This window comes from Plectropomus leopardus, chromosome 14, assembly GCF_026936395.1.
Source record: "Plectropomus leopardus strain MGB_pleo_1.0 chromosome 14, ASM2693639v1, whole genome shotgun sequence".
NCBI lineage: Eukaryota > Metazoa > Chordata > Actinopteri > Perciformes > Serranidae > Plectropomus > Plectropomus leopardus.
The window spans coordinates 4,918,002-4,939,058 of NC_142189.1; the positions used below are offsets into that span (position 1 = coordinate 4,918,002).

Genomic DNA, 21,057 nt, shown 5'->3' on the forward strand with positions numbered 1-21,057 from the left:
AAGTATATCTGAAAGCTGCCGTCAACCGCCCACATTCCTCTTGTGTTATGATGTTCTTTTATTCTGACACGTTTTACTCGGTAATCGTTTCACCCTGTAGTCACGTTGTGAAAGACTTTTATTCAGTTTCTCCTCTTTGTGTTCCTCCCTTTAGCTGGAGATCGAGCTGAAGAAAAGGATGGACGATGTCGAAGGTGTGAATGCGATATCCTTGTCTGTTTTGCCATCGCATCAAAGGCATCTTTTAACTCTAAAGCTACTTTCTTTTCTTCTTGAAATTAATTCTCGTTGCTTTTCAGGGTAGTTAGACCCCCATTAATTACACTGACAAAGATTTGGTAACACTTTTGTATTTTGTGTGTGATTTGTCTGACCTTGACTAAAAGCACGTCAGTGTTAGATGTGAAAGCGAAGAAAAAAAACACTGCAGCACACAGAGGAAACTTTGTTTGTTTTTTTTTCATGGTTTTCTTTCACCACGACATGCAGTTAACTGTATATTATGTTACAACTTAGGGATGCACGATAATTATCGAGACTGATAATTATGGACCGATAACGGGACTTATGACGTCATACCGATAATTCAGATAATAACATTTTTGGCCTGCTGCTAGATCAGTCCACAACATGTCATCAGTCAGCGGCAGGGTTTCCCCCATTGTCTCTATTTCTTTTTTTAACTCTTTCCCCGACATTGACGATTTTCCGTCCGCTCCGCTCTCATTCTCCGCTGGTGTCTCCGCCGGTGTCTCCAAATGTGTGTGTGACGGGGACATAATGAGCGGACACGCTGGACGCGGTTTGAGTTCAGGTGTAGTGAGTTTCCAGCTCGGTTATGCTGAAAGAGTAAACTGATTTGTGATGTTTGATTCCTTCCAACAACAAGCAGAACAACATGTAAATATGCAGAGATCACAGCAGAGCCGTTACTTCTGTTCTGTAGCTGCTGCTTCCTGACAGTTTGGGAAATGTTCCTCTTTATAGTTCCACTATAACTCAAAGACAGTATTATTTTTTTGCTATTATTTTTGTACAATTCAAGTTGACATAAGAAGATAAGAGAATAAGATAAGAGAAAAAAAACAAAAATTAAAAAATGAAATTGATTTTGCTCTTGAAAATGATTTTCTTTTACAAAAATGCGACTTTCCAGCTTTTTGTCTGAAATGTCATTTTTTTGATGAAAATTCAAAAATTAAATTGATCTGTACTCACCGCATCTCAGCCTTTCATATGATCAGGTAATGAAAAACAAACAAAAAGAAATATCGGTTATCGGTATCTTATCGGTCACGAGAAGCTGGAAATTATCGGTTTATCGTATCGGTTGAAATAATCATTATTGCGCATCACTGATTACAGGACTTGCATATTATATTGTCATTATTAGAGAGGTGATTTAAAGACATAGCACATGAGAAAGGTGTCATTTCTTTGTCCTGCATCTATTATACACAATCATTTTTGGAGACAGAAAAGTTACTGCATCTCATTCTACTCTTCAGTGTTTCGTGTAAAGTTGTTGATCCACGAGTCATTCTTTATTTTTGTTTTGTCAGATGAAATTCAAGGTTACCAGGATGAAATAGACGCAGAGCTTGAGAACGGTCGACCCAAACTGAGAGGAGTGTACGCCGCCTACGCTAAAGAAGGTACGAAACAGAAAGCAGTGTTTGTTAAAGGTTACGTGAGGGTAAAGAGACAATCCTGCAACCTCAACGTCACATGTTTGTGTATGCGTCCATAAGACATGGATGGAAATATTGGAATTGGGCCCAGACTACTGGTGCCAGAATGCCACTTCCAGGTGTTATGTACGGGTGTAAATCACTAGTTTCATCACCATGCAATATTATATCGACTCTTTGGACAACAACATGATTTTGCAGATATAACACAGGGGACTGTGATCAGTGTGTCAAATATAGTACATGCATTATACAGCGCCCTAAAAAGAGCCCACAATGCAACAAAAAAACTGTATCCATAGCCTATATACTGTGCATCATAGCATCATGTGAAAAAGCGTGTTTCCATTGCACCTTTGCAAAATATGGCTTTTTCAAGTTCCCTGAAATACCACCTTGTGCAAGCGTAAAAACTTTTTTTGAAATAAATGGTTTTTTTTTTAAATTTGCATATTACCATAGGCTTATTTTATACTTGTTTTTTCAATTTGTGTAATGTTAGGGTTAATGGAAACCTACTGTTGTTACATCACGCTTTATTTTCTTTTTCACCTTGCGACTGGTCAGCATGTAAGAATAGAAAAGTTGTTTCTCAGCTTATTGTCCTGCAGAAATATCACAGCCTCATTTAGTCGCTAATGTTGCTGCAGACTCGTATTCTTTCTTAAAAACTGCAAGTAAAAACACTAAAAACACTAAAAACATAACAGCAATAACACCACCGGCTGTTGGTTCAGAGCTGAGTGAGATGGCCCAATAACACACACCTCCATGCTAATGTGTGGTGATGCTTTATTTATGACTCTGTCAGTCAGTCAGATGAGAAGCCACACACACACACACACACACACACACACACACACACACACACACGCACACACACACACACACAGAGGACCACCCATGGAAAACAACACACATCTGAGTCTCCCTGTCACTCTCTCACTTTATCTGTTGCTACCTTTGGCTCTTTATCTCTGGCCCTCTGTCTTTGTCTGTTTCTCTGTCACACACACACACACACACACACACACACACACACACACACACACACACACACACACACACACACACACACACACACACACACAGATCCCCCCCGTCTCCACACAGTGGGGGTGTCACAGACTGTCACTGATTTCAGGCGTGTTGCTCTTCCAGCTGCTGCGATGTTCTCAGATCCGGCGGCGTTTCGTTTCTTCTTCTCCTCCTGATTATCGCGTTGCTTTTTCTGACTTGTGGTCTCAAGTCTGCGCGAGGACATTTTAATTGAAGCTGATTAAAGGACACATTTTAATTAGATACCAGGACCGTGAGAGGACGGCTGAAATTATGAGCCCAATTATTTTGGGCTGGATGTGATTATTTAGCACCATTTCTTTTCTCAGAGATTTTGGAAAACAACATTATCTCACAGCATTTTTATCATCTTTTTCTTTTTTATTCTACAGTGGTTTTTCTAAATGTTATGAAATGTTTTTTAAATTGGGAAACTGAAATTCTGCTCTATAATTATCCCCAGCTAATTATACAATATGACCAAATACTCGGACTCTGCTGCTTTATTAACCCTCAGAGAAAACTGCAGAGTCATGAACTGTATAATACCACGATAAAGGTGACATAAACTTTGGTATAATTACTAAAAAATAAGCATTCATTAAACACATTACCTGTTGAAGTGATTCAGCGATGATGGAACCGATGACCTTCTAATGGAAATTGGTATCGCCTGTATTTTCCACTGTATTCTGACATTTTATGGACTAAATAATTAACTAATTAATTGAAAAAATAAATGGGATATTACTACACACACATGCACCGAGATATACGAGTTACAGGATACAGAGCTGAAAATATTTTTATTTTTTTTTAATAGAAACCAAAACCCCATTGTTTAGTCTTTCTTTTATGTAGTGTTTTGTAATTTTAATTAGAATTAATTATTTTTAAATTTTTTTAATGCCTCTGTGACAGCGATAGATGTGGCCAGAGGTATTTTATTTTCAGGTTTTTCGTCTTATACTTGTAAATTTGATGTCTCAAGAAGGCATTTTGGTATTTTCTGAAAATTTGGTACAAACATCCACTTGGACTTGAGGATGAACTGATGATTTTGGCCCTAACTCAAGAATTTTTACGCTAATTATGTCAAAATTTCACACAAATGTCTAATAGGTTAAAATGATTTTTTTATGATGATGATTTTAGATCCAAAATGTCAAAGGCGTTATTTGTTTTTCACTGCGGGAAAATGTACTTGTGGCGTGAGAGTGTGTGAAAAGTGTCAGTCGTGTGTGTCCCGAGGTCAGTGCCAGAGTTGGCTGTATTATCAAGTTACTATGTTCAAAATCTTTGCACGTCACACAGCTGCTTCGTTTACATGCGTCTGTGCACGTCAACACCAGATCGTACAAGAGGACATCCCATGTAAACAGTTGACCCGAAATCATATTTAGAGGAAGTGTGCATGCAAACGGGAGTTTTTCAAATGACCACAAACCACAAGCCGAGCGCCATCTTGTTCCATTGTATTGGAGAGAAGGCCGACATTTCTTTGGCCGATGTCTCCAATATTCGGCAACTCGAACACCGGAGTAATTAGATTTCATCCTCTTTCAGCCCCTCTCCCAGATGGTGAAAATGAAAATGGCGACGTCGTCTCCACATCGTCTAAAACGGAAGACTTCGAGGAACCAGGGGAGGAGGACGTGCTTCAGGCCGTGGCCAAACACTTTGGCAAAGACCTGGAGGAGCTGACGCTGGAGGCTCTGATCAAACTGGAGCAGAGGACACCAGCGGGGGGAGAGGAGGACGAGGAACTGGAGGACATTATCCCAAAGCGAAAGGCCCCGTCGCTGGAGTCCATCCTGGGCCCGATGCCCACGGCAGCCAGCCTCAGCCTCCAGGAGCCCGTCAGCACCTGCGTCGGAGAGGAGAAGGAGAACGGTGAGTGCAGTTTTCTGGTTTGATCGTACAAGATGTCTCATTTTTAGGCAGAACAATCCCATTTGGTATCACTTTGCCACAAATTAGATGAACTAGATTGGAGGTTTTCCTGGTTTCGTCACAGATTGCTGATTTCTGGAGCATAATAATCTCATTTGTTGGCGGAAAAATAGCTCTGAAGCGTCTCTCCGTGCACCGGTTTTAGATTTGTTTTCTTAGATGTCATCTGTTTGTGCTTTGTAATGCTTTTTCTCTTTTGCATTTTGACGTGTCATCAGTATGATCCAAGCAGAGGGAGACGGTGGGTTGAATTTAATAAATCTTGAATGTACACACAAAGTAGTTAGAGGTAATTTGGAGAATCTGTTGCTTTTCGAGGCATCAAATTGTTTGATTTAGCAAGCACCTTTTATAAAAGCAGCCGTACCCTTGAGGATGATCTGATTATGAACGATACCGTTCATCCATGACTGTGTCTGCTACCTTCCTACTGTATCATCATAATAACCCATAATCAAGTTAAAGAATGCGCTCTCAGGTTTAATTGTCGTGATTAACTCTGCGCCACGATGAAATTGGCTGAGCTGTGTGTGAAATTTGTCATCCCTTATTATGTTTCACCCTTTTTAGTAAACTGCAGGCAGGTAGGGAATGTGTGGGAGACGTTCAGGAGACAAGGTAGCCCGGTTTCTTAACCCTCTGGACGATTTTAAATGTGGATTTGTGCCAAAATACTGCAGGTTGTGTTGTTTTTTTGCAGTGTTCTGGAGGGGATGTCTGTCAGTGTTTGTGCAGAAATGAATGATGGCGTTTAAACTGCACTAAGACAGAGAGAAATAACTTTAAAGACTTTGGTTTGTACGGTGAACAAAATCTGACCGTATTATAGGAAATGGTGCGAGGGCTTAAATCACATCACTTTTAGTTGATGCAGACTCAAATCTTGAATCTGATGACTTTAGACTCACCTTGAGAAATTCAAAAACGACGTGAACTGGACTTTGTTTTAATATGACTGCACTTGGAATTGAGTCTTTGGACTTAAAGGGGTACTTTTCCAAATTTCAACCAGCTTTATGTCAAAACAACGTGGAAAGTTTTTGAAAATGAACTGCGGTAATCTTCCCTCCATTTTACCAATGCCCGGGTCTCCCTTCTCCCTGAAAAAAGAGGAGATAAAATACAGTTTCAAAATTAAAAACTTTAATAAAATCTCTTTTTATCTTTTATTCCAAAAAAGATGAGAGGAAATGTTATAGTCAGCAGCTCCATTTTCGATTATACACACATGCAGCGCTCAATGACCGCAGTCAGGAGGACAAGGAGCCGTCTGATGACCAAAAAAATGTCAACAGCTTTCATGAACTGAAACTCTATCAAAAGTTTTCTTTAGTTTACTTTCTTTCTGCTGTTTTCCAAGTTATACAACTCACACACAAGTGTAAAATAATAATAACAATAATAATTCATTAAGTTTGAAGCATAGACAAACAGGTGCAGCCTTAGCTCATTGCACCTTCACTGTTTACATGATTTTTTTTTTACTGTTTTAGAATATAAAATAAAAAACCAAAGAAGCAAGAAAAACAAACTTTATGTATATTCTATATATCTCAAAGTCCCCAGTAAATATTCATATAAACACTGACATTCATAAGTTGGTTTATATTTTTTGTACTCATCTTATTGTTAAATATGTTTTTAAATCTATTAAGTGTTTTACTCTTTTTGCATTATTTTTTAAAATAATTCTTTCAACTGTTATACAGAGTTATTTTGCATTTGTTCTGATTTATGATTTATTTATTTTTTCTAACATACAAGTTCCTCTTGGTTCATACTGACTTTCTCTAATTTCTAACTAAAATAAGACTAAAAAGCCAAGAATTTTATTCAACTGAAACTCCATAAAATAAATAAAAATACTCACAAAATAAATAAATAAAATGAATAAAAAGACTTGCTCTAATTTTCAACTAAGATATGACTAAAAAGCCAAGAATTTAATTCAACTGACACTCCACAAAATAAAATAAAATAAATAAAAATACTACTAAATAAAATAAATACTAAGACTCACTCTAATTTTGAAATATGACTAAAAGGCCAAAAATTTTATTTAACTGAAACTTCACAAAATTTTTTTCTTTCAAATGAATAGGACGGAGGCGTGACTAAACATGACAAAATGAGGAAATCTGACACACGACTAAGACTAAACTGGCAAAATTAAGACATCTTCTTTTTTTGTGTTGGGATTTCTGGACAGGAAATATCTAAAATATTGACAAACTGAACCTTTAAGTCAGTGTGGCTGTAGTTCACACGCAGCTTCACGTAATGTGAAGCTGAATGAACCAAACACAAGAACCGACTGAAAAAAGTGCCTTTCTATTATTGTGACTCTAACAGTTACAAAAATATCAAAACTGCAGGCATCCATAATGTGCTGCTTATAATCACCTAATTACGGAAGTCGGATGTTCTTCCTCTGATTTGTCTCCGTGTGCGGAGGCGCTGATGGATGTGAGGTAATGCTGCCACACAGATTCGTCTGTCCTGATGAGGAAACCTGCGTTTTTACGGCCCGGAGGTGGGGGAGGAGCAGGGGGAGGAGGTGGGGGAGTCGGAGAGGCCAGGGGTGGGAGGTGAAGTGTGTTTGATGGATGTTTTGAGGGAAGAGGCGGCGAATGTTTGGAGAACGTCCCGTAACTTAAAGGTCACAGCTTTAAAGCCTCTTTGTGTCTGTAAATATTGACCTTGACCTCATTTCAGATGATGTCAGATCAAACGTAAATATTTTTATGCATCTCCACCTCGACTGATGCTGACCTTTGACCTGTTTATATCTTTATGATCAATGTTTTGAACCTGATTCTGGCTTTGTGTGTGTTGTTTATATTTTGGATTTGCACCTTTTTAACGTCTCTAAAGAGCTCGAGTTTTCAGTTCAGTGAGTGATTGTCAGCTGAATTACAGAAAAACTACTGGCCCGATTTTAATGAAACTTTGTGCAAATATGAAGTAGAATTTAAGGAAGAATCCTTTAAATTGTGGAGCAGATCCGAATCACAAGACAGATACATCAATTATTTTTCAGTTCTGCGAGATAAGGCATTTGGCAGTGGTGTGCACTCTCTTTTATTTATTTTATTTTATTTTTTTATTTTATTTTATTTTATTTTATTTTATTTTATTTTATTTTATTTTATTTTTTTATTTTATTATTTTATAATAGTAAAAAAAGTATTGCATACAGTCATGACGTTGTTTTTTTATGTTAGTGATGACACACAATACTAATACAATCTTGATATGATTGAAACTCTTTTAAACCAGCATTTCATCAATACTCCTCTTTTTTTCCTCCTTTTTAAACCAGCAAATATATTTAGAAAAGTAAACGGATTATAAAGTTATATATAAGTTATATAAAACAAGATCTCTCTATGTATTTATACAGCACTTTTAGTTTTTACTGTTATTTCTTATATTTGCTCTCGTCCCATTTAGTCCTGCATCGACTACAGAGCAATTCAGTGAAAAACAAAGATTCACGTTATCTTGACTTTGATGTTAAAATTTTCAAACCAGCGATTTTTGATATATTCGCACAGGATCGTGTCTCCAACAAGCCGCAACCTTTGAGGCCGAAAAATGAAGCCAATGTGAAAGAGAGAAAACCTGCAGTTCCTCTAATGGCCACTCGAGGCTGACTCCTAAAGCGTTTTTAATTGTGATTTATAGGAAAAATAAAAAATAGATAACTCTGTTGTCTGGCTGATGATGCAAAGCAGATTCAGGTGATCGTCAGTCTCAGCAGTCCTCTGATTGGATGATTAAAAAAACGGAGGCAGTCTCTGTGTTGCTGCCATCGTACCTGATGAAGGTCTGAATGCCTTTTTTTAAAAAATGAGATGAATATGTCAGCAGTAAGCGGGACAGTGTGTGGGAATTTCTCTCTGTTTTTATAAATTTCTCCCTCCTCCGACGCATCTGTCACATTTTCAGGTGTGCTGAGATCTCTCAGCAATTTTTGTGATCAGTTAATTACCATAAAAGCCAGACATATCAAATATGATCTAAAATGAAAATTGAAATGCAAATTATTTTTTCCAAAATGTTTTTGCATTTTGTGAAAAAGGCCTATAAACACATCAATTTAAAAAAAAAAAAAAAAAAAAAGGTTCTAGCTATTAGTTCATGATTCAGGCTTTACGGGGTTAACACGGGTGTTGGAAAACATCTTGAGCTTTAGAGGGTTCGTAAAATTGATTTTATTGTGTCGATTAAACACGATTTACGATAATGACAAAGATGCTTTTGAGGAAACGGCTCCCAGTTCTGTCCGAGCGTCCTTTAGAAAGACGCTGATCCATTTCTGGTCCACGAGGGAGGCCTCAGTTAAAAACCTGCCTCCCTAAAAACATCCGGTCAAACCTCCCATTAACCTGATGAAAATGTCCCCCAATAACGCGGCTGACCTCATTTCGTCAGGGGAATACGCAGCAGGGACGAGGTTAAGAGTGAAAAGAGCCACAATTACCAAACTGCAGTGAATCACCGCGCTCTGAATCATGAGCTCTTATGCTGATTGTAAACGTGTCTGAATTTTTAAATGTTTTTTGTTGCACAGTGATGTTAGTGTGAGTCATGCTCTTCGAGTCGCCGTAGCGTGATGGTCATCGTATGTGGCCTTGAATGACAGAGTCGTCATTAGAAGGTGAAGCACGGCTGTGATTAAAGGGGTTAATTGTCGGCCGGTGGACTGGAGGCTGATCTCACCGGGGTGCGCTGTGATTACAGGGTAGCTGCTCAAACCCCTCAGAGAGCGTCGGCCTCTGTCTTTTATTTACTCTGCTGTTGGGTTTGTGTAACAGAATTGTGCCTCCGTGTTGATCTGAAGTTTTTAATCTACGGAGACCGTCCTCCGTCTCCGTGGCTCCTGCAGTTCAAGTCAGTGCCTACATTTTTTTGATGCCATATGGCGGATTCATATTAGACGCGAAAACAGTGTGTGAGCGTTGCCGAACCAGTTTTGTTTTGTTTTGTTTTTTCTGCCACTCGTGTTACCGAGTTAGCAGCCACGCTGCCTCCATGAGCAACGTTTGTCAGACGTGTCTCAGCTGCCTGTCAGCCGCGCCACATCTGGAGAAATGGTCGCTCGCTGATTTTTTACACGTCCCACTGGGTTGTCAGCAGAAATATTAATAAAAATAATAATAATAATGATAAACTTTATTTGTATAGCGCCTTTCATACAAGAAGTCCAATGTGCTTTACAAGAAATAAATTAAATGCACCAAGTGCTTCACATCAAAACACTTAAAAGACAAAATAAAACCTGCATGTAAAAATCAAATCAAATCAAATCAGAATAGACAGTGAAAATGCTGTTTTTCTAATTATATTGACTCTATACCACCTTATACTTCAGTATAAAAGTCTCTTTCTATCATAGAGATGAGGAAGAATGAAGAAGTCTGTTTTACTCAACATTTCCTGCTCCCCTTTCAAAATAAAAGCCTGTTTCTGTCGACAGAATCCCATCAGTTGTTGACACAAGGCATTTTATTGTGAAATATTTGCAGGACTGTGTTGTTGACGATGCAGGAGCTGCATGACTTGATAATTGAGTGGAATTTGTGCATATAAATGTGGAAATGCAGAGCTCATAGCAGCAGGCAGCCCTGCAGAAGCATCGTCATTGTGAACAGTGAGTGTGAAACACGCCGATTTTGGAGAATTCAGTTTAGTCAAACATGTTCATATGTATTTTAAAAGTCCAATTTTAGTCATACTAACACAGTAATTTGACTTTTTATAACATCATGTAAATGTACTGATATCGGGCAAACGTTCTCATTTTACAGCTAAAAAGACAAAAAATAAGTTTTGGAAAACATTTGAGTCAAGAAATAAGCAAAGCAGTAACAGAGCCTTGATTGATACACAGAAGGTCATGAGGACAGCTCAGAAAATCTGCAGTTGAGTGGCACCAATGAACTCAGTTGGTAGAGTGGGCGCCCCATGCACAGAGGCTATGTCCTCGCTGCAGCAGCCGTGGGTTTGATTCCAACTTTGGCTCCATGCTGGCGCTCTCTCTCCCTTTCTCGCTTAAAATGTTCTGTCGATTAAAGGCTAAAAAAATTAAAACAAAGCACAAAAAGTATCTCCAGATGCCCTCCTGTTTGCTGTGTTGCTGTCTGTGGTGTTGGTTAATTTTTTATATTATTCAGATGCACTAAAGACATAAACAAATGCTCTTAAAGAACGTCATGAGTCACTTCTTCGGTTTATTTCCGAGGACTGTTTGGGTTAAAATGGACAATTTATGCAGCCGTGTGTATTTTTTCTCGTGTTTAGTACTCTTGTTTATTTGTGTGTCATCTCATTTAGAAACGAACATATGTGTGTGATTACACTCGATTTAGTGTGTGTGACCGCTGTGAGTGTTTGTGTGTTGGTTTATGTGTCTCCATGTCCACAGTAAGTGTTTTGCTGCCGCTGTGTTTTTGTTTGGAGGCCGGTAACACAGAGATGCAGATGGAGGTTCTGTGGATTCAGGCTGGTCCTGCTTTGGTTCAGTTCTTTTCGGCTAATTGTGGTGTAGTTTGGGAAGGGCGGGGGGGGGGGTGGGGCATCGTGGCCCCCCCAAGCTCAATCTTTGAAGTATTAAGTGGACAGAGTACCTTGTCATTAGTGCTGAGCCTTTCATCTGTACACTGGAGTGAGTGTGTGTGTGTGTGTGTGTGTGTGTGTGTGTGTGTGTGTGTGTGTGTGTGTGTGTGTGTGTGTGTGTGTGTGGACATTGTTAGTGGAGGGCAGGGCACTGGAGGCAGAGAGAGAGAGGGTGTAATTTTGGATTCTCTCAGGAAAAGAAAAAGAAAGAAAACAGAGTTTAAACATATAGCCACTGGTAGTTTTGAGGAAGATGGAAACATAAGTGGCCACTCAGGAGCTTTTTAATTATAATTGTGTGTTCACTAGCATGACTATGTAACGTTAATTATTTTCAATTTTTTTGAAATACACATTTTTTTTAAAAGATAGTGATAAGTTTCAGCTGATTTCTACCCAGATTTTAAGTCGCAATCATCCTAAAAGCTAGAGCTTAAACGACTAATGGATTATTCATCAATTGTTAGATTAATCAGCAATTAATTTAATAACTGATTAATCAATTTGAGTAATTTTTTAAGAAAAAATTATCTGATTCCAGCTTCTCAAATGTGATTTTTCTCCGGTTTCTGTACTCTTGTACTCTGCTGATGTACCGCTGCCTCAATCGGTTAGTTAGTTTTTGTTATTTTGTGACTTTGGTGTATTAAAGGGTTACTTTCCTATTCAGCAAAGTCACACAATAACACAAAAAATGAAGTTGACCAGCAGCTCCTGGCTTGAAGAGAGAATAAATGAGTTTCACTTTTAGTTGAGTTTTTTCCCGAAAAGATCTGTCTTTTTTGGAAAGTATTGAACATATGACCGGATAAAGACGCTGCATAACTCAATCTAACAGATCAAGCAGTTAACAGACCAGCAGCTCCTGTGTTCAGTGAGGTAAAATTACTGTTTCTGAAGAGAGAAAGGGTAAGTTTTACCTCAATTTCTAAATAGTAGCGTTTTAGTGAAAATGGATATGTTCACGCAGCACTGAGCATTCGACTGAATGAATGAGACTTGGATTATACTGCATGAGTTGTGTGAGAGTTTGTTAAAAGACGTCCTGATAAAGTTTTACTGTTGTTAAACATAGTTGCCATTCACTCCAATTTTTGGATTCTTCGCTCACTGTGGAGGCATGCGGGAAAAACACGGATTTCTTTACAAATTCAACATAACATGGCTCGAGTAATTGATGGTCAAATGTTCATTTGGGGGTTGAACGTTCCTTTAATTGATAGATAATGAATCGATGACGTTCTGAATCGATAAAGATAATCAGGTTTGTAGAAAACGAGATTGATTAGATGTTTTGCGTGTTCTGCCCTTTAAGATTATGAACTGTGCGTCCACTTTTTCAACACTGTTGTCATTTTAACAGTGAGACAGCTGGTCATCCCTCGTTAAACTCTTTTCTATCCGTCACCCTGCTTTACCCCGCTCCCTCGACGCTGGCCTGTCTGAGTAATGGCATCTTCATTAACTTGTGCCATCAGAGGAGAAACTGCCAGCTGAGAGCAGCCCGCCGGCAGAAAGAACGTGACTGCAGCGCCTCCGGATGACTTTGTCACATTTGTCCATAGCCTCGGTCTTCGGGGAGCTCTGCCCCGCGCCATTAGAGGCAGCATTGATTGAGGCACACAGTTTTCAGCGGAGCACTTAGTTCAATCAATGACGTTTGCCCTGACCTTAACTACCTCAGCGAGCGCGGCTCCCCAGCTCTTGTCAAACCACTCTGCCGTTTTTATTGCCTGAAAACGTCTGGGAAAAGGGCCGTTTGAAGTGTGTGAAACTCTAGATTTCAGCGGGAGCCTTTTGCACTTTGAAGAATCCATTTCATTTTTAAGATCCAACTTGGTTTCACACCCCCATTTTTGTAGCTATTTTACAGGTGTTAGGCTGCGTTTAAGGAAGCCGTCATTGCTCCCCAGACATGAAGCTGTTGTCCTAAAACATTTTCTGCCATCCATCCTCCTCGCTAACAGCAATTACTGCAGTGAAGCGTGGCTCTCAGCGTTTTGGGGGCGTGGTAGAAGCTCTCTGACAGATCTGCGCTCTGACAGCAGCTCTGCTGAGTCAATTATAGTCTTTTAAATGAGCAGCATCTGTCTCATCTCTCTCTCTGTCCACAGAGGAGTCGCTCAGGGATGAAAGAAAATGCAAAGTCTCATCCTGCGCTTCAGCGGCAGCACACTTTACCTCCTCAGCAGTCAGATCTGTTTAAAAAAAAGGATCTACAAGCTCCTTTGTGTTGTGTTTTTGGTATGCTAATGAGAAGAGAGGCAGCCCTTAAAAACCAGGAGGTCACTGGTTTGATCCCAGCAGCGTTTCTTACTCTGATTGTTTAGACATTTCTGCAATTAAGTTTAATTTTCTTGATTCAAGCAGTCTGTTTTTTTCTGTCTCGTTTAATTATGTCGAGATTCATTTCAAGACTCAAACAAAGGAAACTACACTGGGAAAAAAAAGAACAATCTCACCACATTTTAGGATTTTCTTGTTCTGGTGCAAAATAAGTGTTGAAGGCTTGATGTCAGAGACTGAATGACATGTGAGGGACAGCTGTGAATGTGTCCAGCTGTGAGGACATGTAGCAAGACGATACTAAATAATCTGTGACCTTCTTACGAACACAAAGAAGAAGTGATATTATTTATCACTATGCAGTAGTTATACTGCTTTGTCATTTGTCTTTTTGATGATCCATCAACTGCAGTAACTTCTTTGACTCATGACGTTTACCTTTTTAGTGTCCCTGGCCAAGAAGTAGTTGGCTACATAAAGAAAGCACAAAATATCAGTTTTATACCACAACTTTTGTATCAGTCCAACAAACAGAAATGTAATAAGTGAGCTTTTGAGGTGCAGGTGGGTTGATTCTTTGGACGTATAAAGAAAAAAGCTGCCTCCCTCTTTTTACAATATTTTTGCAAAGTTAAGTTACGCTGCTGCTGCCTCTAGCTTCATATTTACTGTGCAAACATGAGAATCCTTAAAAAATATATTTTTATTGAAATTTTAATTGTATATCAAAACATGTACATCAGTGTAATATAATATATCCCTGCATACAGTCACACATTCCCACAGACAAAGAAAATGAAATTAATATTATTAATAATAATAATAATAATAATAATAATAATAATAATAATAATAATAATAATAATAATAATAATAATAATAACTGATTTTAAATTAACCACAATACATAAATAATTAATTAAGTTACATAATAATTATAATAATAATAAATAATATAGAATTAAAATAAATAATAATGAAAAAGAATAGTACGTAATATTACAAACATGAGAATTTTTAGGGCCAAAACACTGAGCTGTATGTTGGCCATTGATCATGTCAGGCCGTCAGTTAGTGTTTGTTGTAGTAGTTTTTCGCTGTGTGTCCTGCACTTTTGGCACTAGTGAGCCCTTGCTGGCAGTTTTCGGCTGACTCATCTTGTTAAATCTGCGTTGGAGTTGGCGGAGCGCATCGGCGAGAGAAATCACTCTGATTGGCAGCTGAAGTCTGGAGGGCGTGATATCAAAACAACCTTGTTATATAAAGAAGATTGTTTTTTTTGGTTTTTTTTTAGCCTCTGAGCTCTTTTGCAGAAATGGCTCCTAATTGTGTTATTAAGATGTTATCGGGCGAACCAGATTACCAACTACCACCATCTGCAAAGTTATTTCCTCTTCACATTTCAGTTGGTTTTGTGTTCAAGCGCAACTTTGTGGTCAAGACAAAGGCAACGTGAGGCGACGCAACAGTCGGCCTTCATCAACACCTAATATCAACATTGTAATACTATTTCTGCACAGTTACAGAAAAAAGATTAGGCTACACTGACATTTTATTATTATTATTTTCGTATTATTCGCTGAGTATCATTATTTGTAGAATTAGATTTCAGCAGTGGTTGTATTGGATTGTTTCTGACTCATGAAATCAAAGATATGTTCAATAACTCCAGAGGGTTGTTAAGCCCAAATGTCAAAATTTATTGAAAAAAGGACAGATATTTCCAAAATTCATGTTTTTATCTATCAAAATATTCTTCTTCAGTCCAGATATGTTGCCGTTTAGTCTTTCAGAAACATTTTCACTGTGCTCCCTGATGGCACCATAAATTTTATTTATTAAAGAAAGCCGATTTCATAAAAACTCTATTTAAAATGAGAATTTTGCCCAGGGATTTTTTATTTTTATTTATTAGTGTGATGGCATAAAAATATGTACAGACATTCAAAGTTTCATTCAAAAACCTCAGTAGAATTTGTGATTGTAAAAAAATGACATTAATAATGACATAAAAAATAACATGGAGGGTAGAGATCAGAATTGGGTGTTATGTTTAAGGGTTAGTTTTATGCATTATATCAAAGGGGGGGTCTCACAAGTATAGAACAAAGTGTGTGTTTGTGCGTGTGTTTGTGGCGGGGGAGGGTGGCATTAATCTCAGCACCTGTCAGATAAATATTTGATGGAGTGGTGTTGTTCACTCAACAACAGCTTTAAACTAGTGGCCGTCTTCTGCTCTTGAACAGTAAAAAATCAAATGTATTGTCCCTTTAATTAATAATGACTTATTACTTATTTATGAAGCCGATCCATTCACAAACTTATTCCTTTCCTCTCTGCTGTGGGGACAGCTGGGCAGGCCGGTGTGTGTGTGTGTGTGTGTGTTTGTGTGTGTGTGTGTGTGTGTGTGTGTGTGTGTGTGTGTGTGTGTGTGTGTGTGTGTGTGTGTGTGTGTGTGTGTGTGTGGGTGTGTGTGTGTGTGTGTGTGTGTGTGTGTGTCGGGGGGGGGCGGTACAGTAGAGCTTGATGGACATATGGCCGGATGGACACGACCTCTCAGAGGAGGAAAGCGACTGGATGGATAGCAGACAGACAGACAGGCGGAGACAGTGCATGGAGACGGGCGTCACTGATACACACCAGAAACACCAGAGGAAGACACAAAAGTGTAATGTTTATTTCAAACTCAGGCCGCTCTCTGTGGACGTCTCTCAGTGAGTCAGTACGAGCTACCTCAGCAGCAGCAGCAGCAGCAGCAGTGTGGGGAGGAATATGAAATCTGTGTGTGTGTGTGTGTGTGTGTGTGTGTGTGTGTGTGTGTGTGTGTGTGTGTGTGTGTGTGAGTGTGTGTGTGTGAGCAGTTAGCAGTCAGTCTCCCTGGTGAGATGGCTGCAGCGGCCCGTCACAGCAGCCGGCTGTGATTGGAGATGATGTGCGTCTTTTGGCCCGAGGAGGGAAAACGAAGCCGTCTCGTCTGCCGCCGCCAGCCTGACGGGAGATGACAGCTACCGTTTAGCAGGCAGGCAAAGGCAGGAAACTGCTCGCCGCTGGCTGTTGCGTCACAGCAGATTTTACTGTCTCAACCTCCTCCACCCCTTCCTCCTTATGCAGCAGATCTGGGGGTTTAAGCAGGGGGTCCACACAGGTCAGGGACTCCAAATGTGCACACAAGTATGACAGTCAACATGTTAGACCTGCAGTAAGACATATTTTGCAAGCTCTGCCACTTATCATTATTATTTTTTTACCCATTATATGTATATACGAGTTTAATTCAAAATATAATGGTCAAAATTCCCTCTGTGGTAAAAGCTAAAACCAAACTTAGCAAGCAGCTATATTAAGAAAAAAACATGTTTTATATAGATGGGTTTTGAATATTTAATAAAATGTACCAAAAAATCTATGTAAGAAAATCAGAACAAACAGCATCTAAATTAGTCTTTTTCAAACTTTTAAGTAATATATTGTCACCAAAGTTAGCGCCTGCAGGCAGATTTTCAAACATGGGTAAACCCGCTTAATATGAGCGATAGACTGCACTCCCACTGCCAGTGAACACACCGCTGCAGCAGACGAGTCTGCCTTTCTGTCAGTATTTGAGTGTGTGTTGTTTTGTTGGTGTGTCTATGTGACGTCACAGACAGGCTGCAGAACAGGTGAACAGCAGACAGCAGCAGGAGCAGAGAGCTTTGAAAACTTTTCAGTGGTTTCTTTTTCTTTTTATAACTCTTACTTATTCAGTCTCTCTTTGAAATTCGGTGCAGACTAATTTGGATCGGTGTTTTAGCTGAAATTAGTGCATTCAAGTGGGTGTTGTGTTCCTATCAATGACGATAAGAGCCGGAGGTGATAAAAACCTGTGCCTACTGCAGTCATTTGACCCGTGAATGCAGATTGTGCGCATTCTCATTGCATTAAATAGCATTATATCGTTTTTTTTTTGGGCAGTGCAAATGAGGCTTCAAAGAAACATTACAGTATTTTAGTGCAGAAATACACTTGTGTGACAGGATTTATACATAAACGTTATGGATACACATAAATCATTCAAATTTTCATTTCAGTAAAAGTACAGAAGTATTAGCAACAAAATATACTTAAAGTATGAAAAGTCAATGTAATCATAATGCGTGTTTACTGTCAGTATTATACTATTATATTATGGCATTATTATTATTTATGTATAAATAAGTAGGCGGTATTTTAATGTTGGGCAATACATTTAGTTTACTCTAACACAGGATAAAAATTTATAAACTGAACGTGTTTTGTAAAATCTTAATTGTTAAATTAATGTAGTGAAGTGAAAGCTTCAATATACTGTATATTTCTGAAATGTAGTGAAGCAGAAGTATAAAGTAGCATCAAATACTCATGTAAAGTGCTGCCCCTGTCCCGACAGCGGCACATTTCTTAGCTTGTGTTTGCACTCCCGCTGCTTCTCCAAACTGACATCTACTTTTTGTAATAAGGCTTGCAATGTCTATGGATAAGTACCTCATTCAACCCCACTTCAAAAAAACCCAACTATCGCTTTAATGCCTCTATGAGTCATGCAGAAGTTTTTGGTAAAAGGAAAAAACTCAGCCAAGAGGATGATTTACTTCAGTATGAGAGCACGTTGCTGGAAGGATCCTCTCAAGAGCCCTGGATCTCCTTTTCCAGGTTTGAAATAAATATAATTTATGTTTTGAAAGCAACAGACTTCCGCACACTTGGGTCAATTGAAATTGCATTTATGAGTCAAAGAGGACTCAGAGCTGAAAGAAGAGCAGAGCAGCAGAGCGCCGTCTCTGATTTCTAGCTGCATCAGAGTTAATGTGTTAATGTTGCAGAGGAGGAGTTTGAGCAGCAGGAAGAGTGCAGCTCAGACAGGCAGGCGTGTAGCTGAAATGTCACAGGTTTGGTCCCCCACATTTACATCCTGTGCAGCTGCATGTGAGGAGGATTTTAGGACTTTTATGCAGGAGTTTTTCTTTGTCCTTCTCTCTCAAATTGACAATTTTATGCCTCTGAACTGGCGTTAGCTGTGTTTTTGCATCTGTCCGTCCCATTCTCATGAACACAATATCTCAAGAATGCCTTGAGGGAATTTCTTCAACTTTGGCAAAAACGTTTACTTGGACTCCATAACGAACAGACTGTATTTTGGTGGTCAAACCTCAAGGTCACTGTAAACTTGTCTGTCATTCTTATAAATGCTTTTCTCAAAAATATTGTAAAATTTGACACAAACGTTCATGTAGAGTCAACAATGATCTCATTCGAATATGATGGGTAGAGCTCAAGTACAGTGTGGCCTTGCATCCATCTCATTCTTGTGAACATAGTTTCTCTACTTAAGGAAATTTCTTCAAATTCAGCACAAACGTTCAATGGGCTCAACAATGAACATATTGGATTTTGGGGTTCATAGGTCAACATGGACACTGTATCTTTGTCTGTCATTCTTGTAAATGCTTTATCTCAAGAATACCTTGGGGGAATTTTGAAAAATTTGGCACAAACATTCATGTGGACTCACTATAATCTCACTCGATTTCAATGGTCAAAGCTCAAGTTTAGTGTAGTCTAGCATCCGTCTCATTCTTGGGACTGTAGTTTCTCACAAACACTGAGGAAATTTCTTTAAAGTTGGCACAAACGTTCACTTGTACTCAGTAATTAACTAATTGGATTTTGGTCATCATAGGTCAAAGGTCAAGGTCACCGTGACCTCATCGGTCTTATTCTTGTGATCACTATATCTTAAGAACTCAAGAATTAATTTGGCACAAACGTTATTGAAGATATTGAATGGTGGCACTAATCTTGAAACTGTGCTGATTGTGTAGCTTTTCTGTGCTGTCAGGGGAAGATGTGTGTGAAGCATCCGTGTCGTCCCAGACATGGATGTAAACTATAAGTGCATCTTGACTGGTGTGAGGAGGTATGCAACAATGTGGCGGTAATTCTCGTTTAAAGTTTCACAACCGGATTATGAGCTTTTGATCAAATTACAGTCTTCATCAGCAAGATATGTTTGTCCAGCTGTTGTTGAATTGTATGTTTATTGTATGTTTTTTTTCTGAGCATTTTAGGGACTTTTTGTCCATTTTGGCTTTAAAATTGAGGCAAAAAGTTAATCCTTGACCTTGCAGATATTTGAGGAAGATTGTGTGATATGACTAAAGCTCCAAAGCAGCAACAAACAGACCTTGTGGTTTTGCCTGCTTTAAAGTTTGAATCGTTTAAAAGACTTTAAAAATCAACAGCAAATGTCATCTTTTGTTGTCACTTAGAAAAGAGCCACTTTGCACCCACATTCAACCATCACACAGACAGAATCCATTAGAGACGAGGCGTTGAGACAGATTTCTACACCCACAGTTGCTTCAAATATACCAGAATGCATTGCAGCTATAAGATGTTTTCTGCTTTGTGTCAGAGATGTGACTCAAAGTCATTCTCGACTGAAGAACAAACATAGAAAATCAATATGGGAAGCAGAAACACATGTAGAAACTTGGCGAAAAGTGGGTCTCGCCACACAAAGTACACTTTCATCACAAAGTCGTCGCTGGAGCCCTTTGAACATCACAGACTGATGATGTAGAACAGCAGACGGGGATCCGAAGGCGGATTGACTTCCAGAGACAGTTTGTAAATATTTTCATGCAGATGAGTAAGATGTTTTGGTGCATGTTAAGACACAGAGCTGATTCACTGGCGTGGTAAAGGCAACATTTGGCTAAACATTCCTGTGGCGGCCGTCTGACATTTCAGATCTTTGATTCTCGTGCACAACAATGCACACATTAAACAGTTCTCGCTTTTATGACGACATTTTTGAAATTCTTCCGATGGGCTGTCAACAGTCAAAGAGTCCTTCAGTTCATTTCATGATGTTCTCGCATTGTAAATTCACTCGGTGCTACTGATTAATTCATCCTCCTCCTGTGATGTAAAATTACTGAATGTTTTGGAAAAAATGCCGAATTTTTGAGCAGGATCAATTGACAGGACGTCTCTTTGATCAGAGACGTTTATTCAAAAAATGGAAAATTTGACGCACACTGTTGAAAAGATCCGTCACTTTCAATACAAACATTTTGCTGAATGGACGCACTGTTGTGGCTGCCACAGATGGCAAAGAGAGGTAACTGAAAAACTGCACATAACAATGGAAACAAAGGTGATGTAATGTCGGCTAATCTGGGCTTAAATCTTGTTTGTTTGCTTCTGTTTTGGACAGTTTGCATTTTATTTGCAAGTGTGTGTGCAGAACAACAAAACAGTTTAATCTGGATACTAATAAGTCTTAACCAGTTTTAAAATGCTCCACAAACCCAGTTTAATTATCCATTAACCAAAAGGTCCTAACACATGTTCATTCAGATTGAAGCTACTTATAAAGCTAATTTTTCGCTTTTTTTTTTTTTTTTGCACTAATTGAACCATTAAA

The 21,057-nt window shown here is 38.8% G+C and overlaps 1 protein-coding gene across 1 annotated transcript in view; it reads left to right on the forward strand.

Moving 5' to 3' along the window:
* brf1a (BRF1 general transcription factor IIIB subunit a) overlaps positions 1–21,057 on the forward strand; it is a 139,720-nt gene that overhangs the window by 54,983 nt on the left and 63,680 nt on the right. Inside the window, exons 10-12 of the mRNA XM_042500550.2 lie at positions 155–194; positions 1,563–1,655; positions 4,317–4,643. Of these exons, the coding sequence (XP_042356484.2) occupies positions 155–194; positions 1,563–1,655; positions 4,317–4,643 (460 nt within the window). The remainder of the gene's footprint in view (positions 1–154; positions 195–1,562; positions 1,656–4,316; positions 4,644–21,057) is intronic.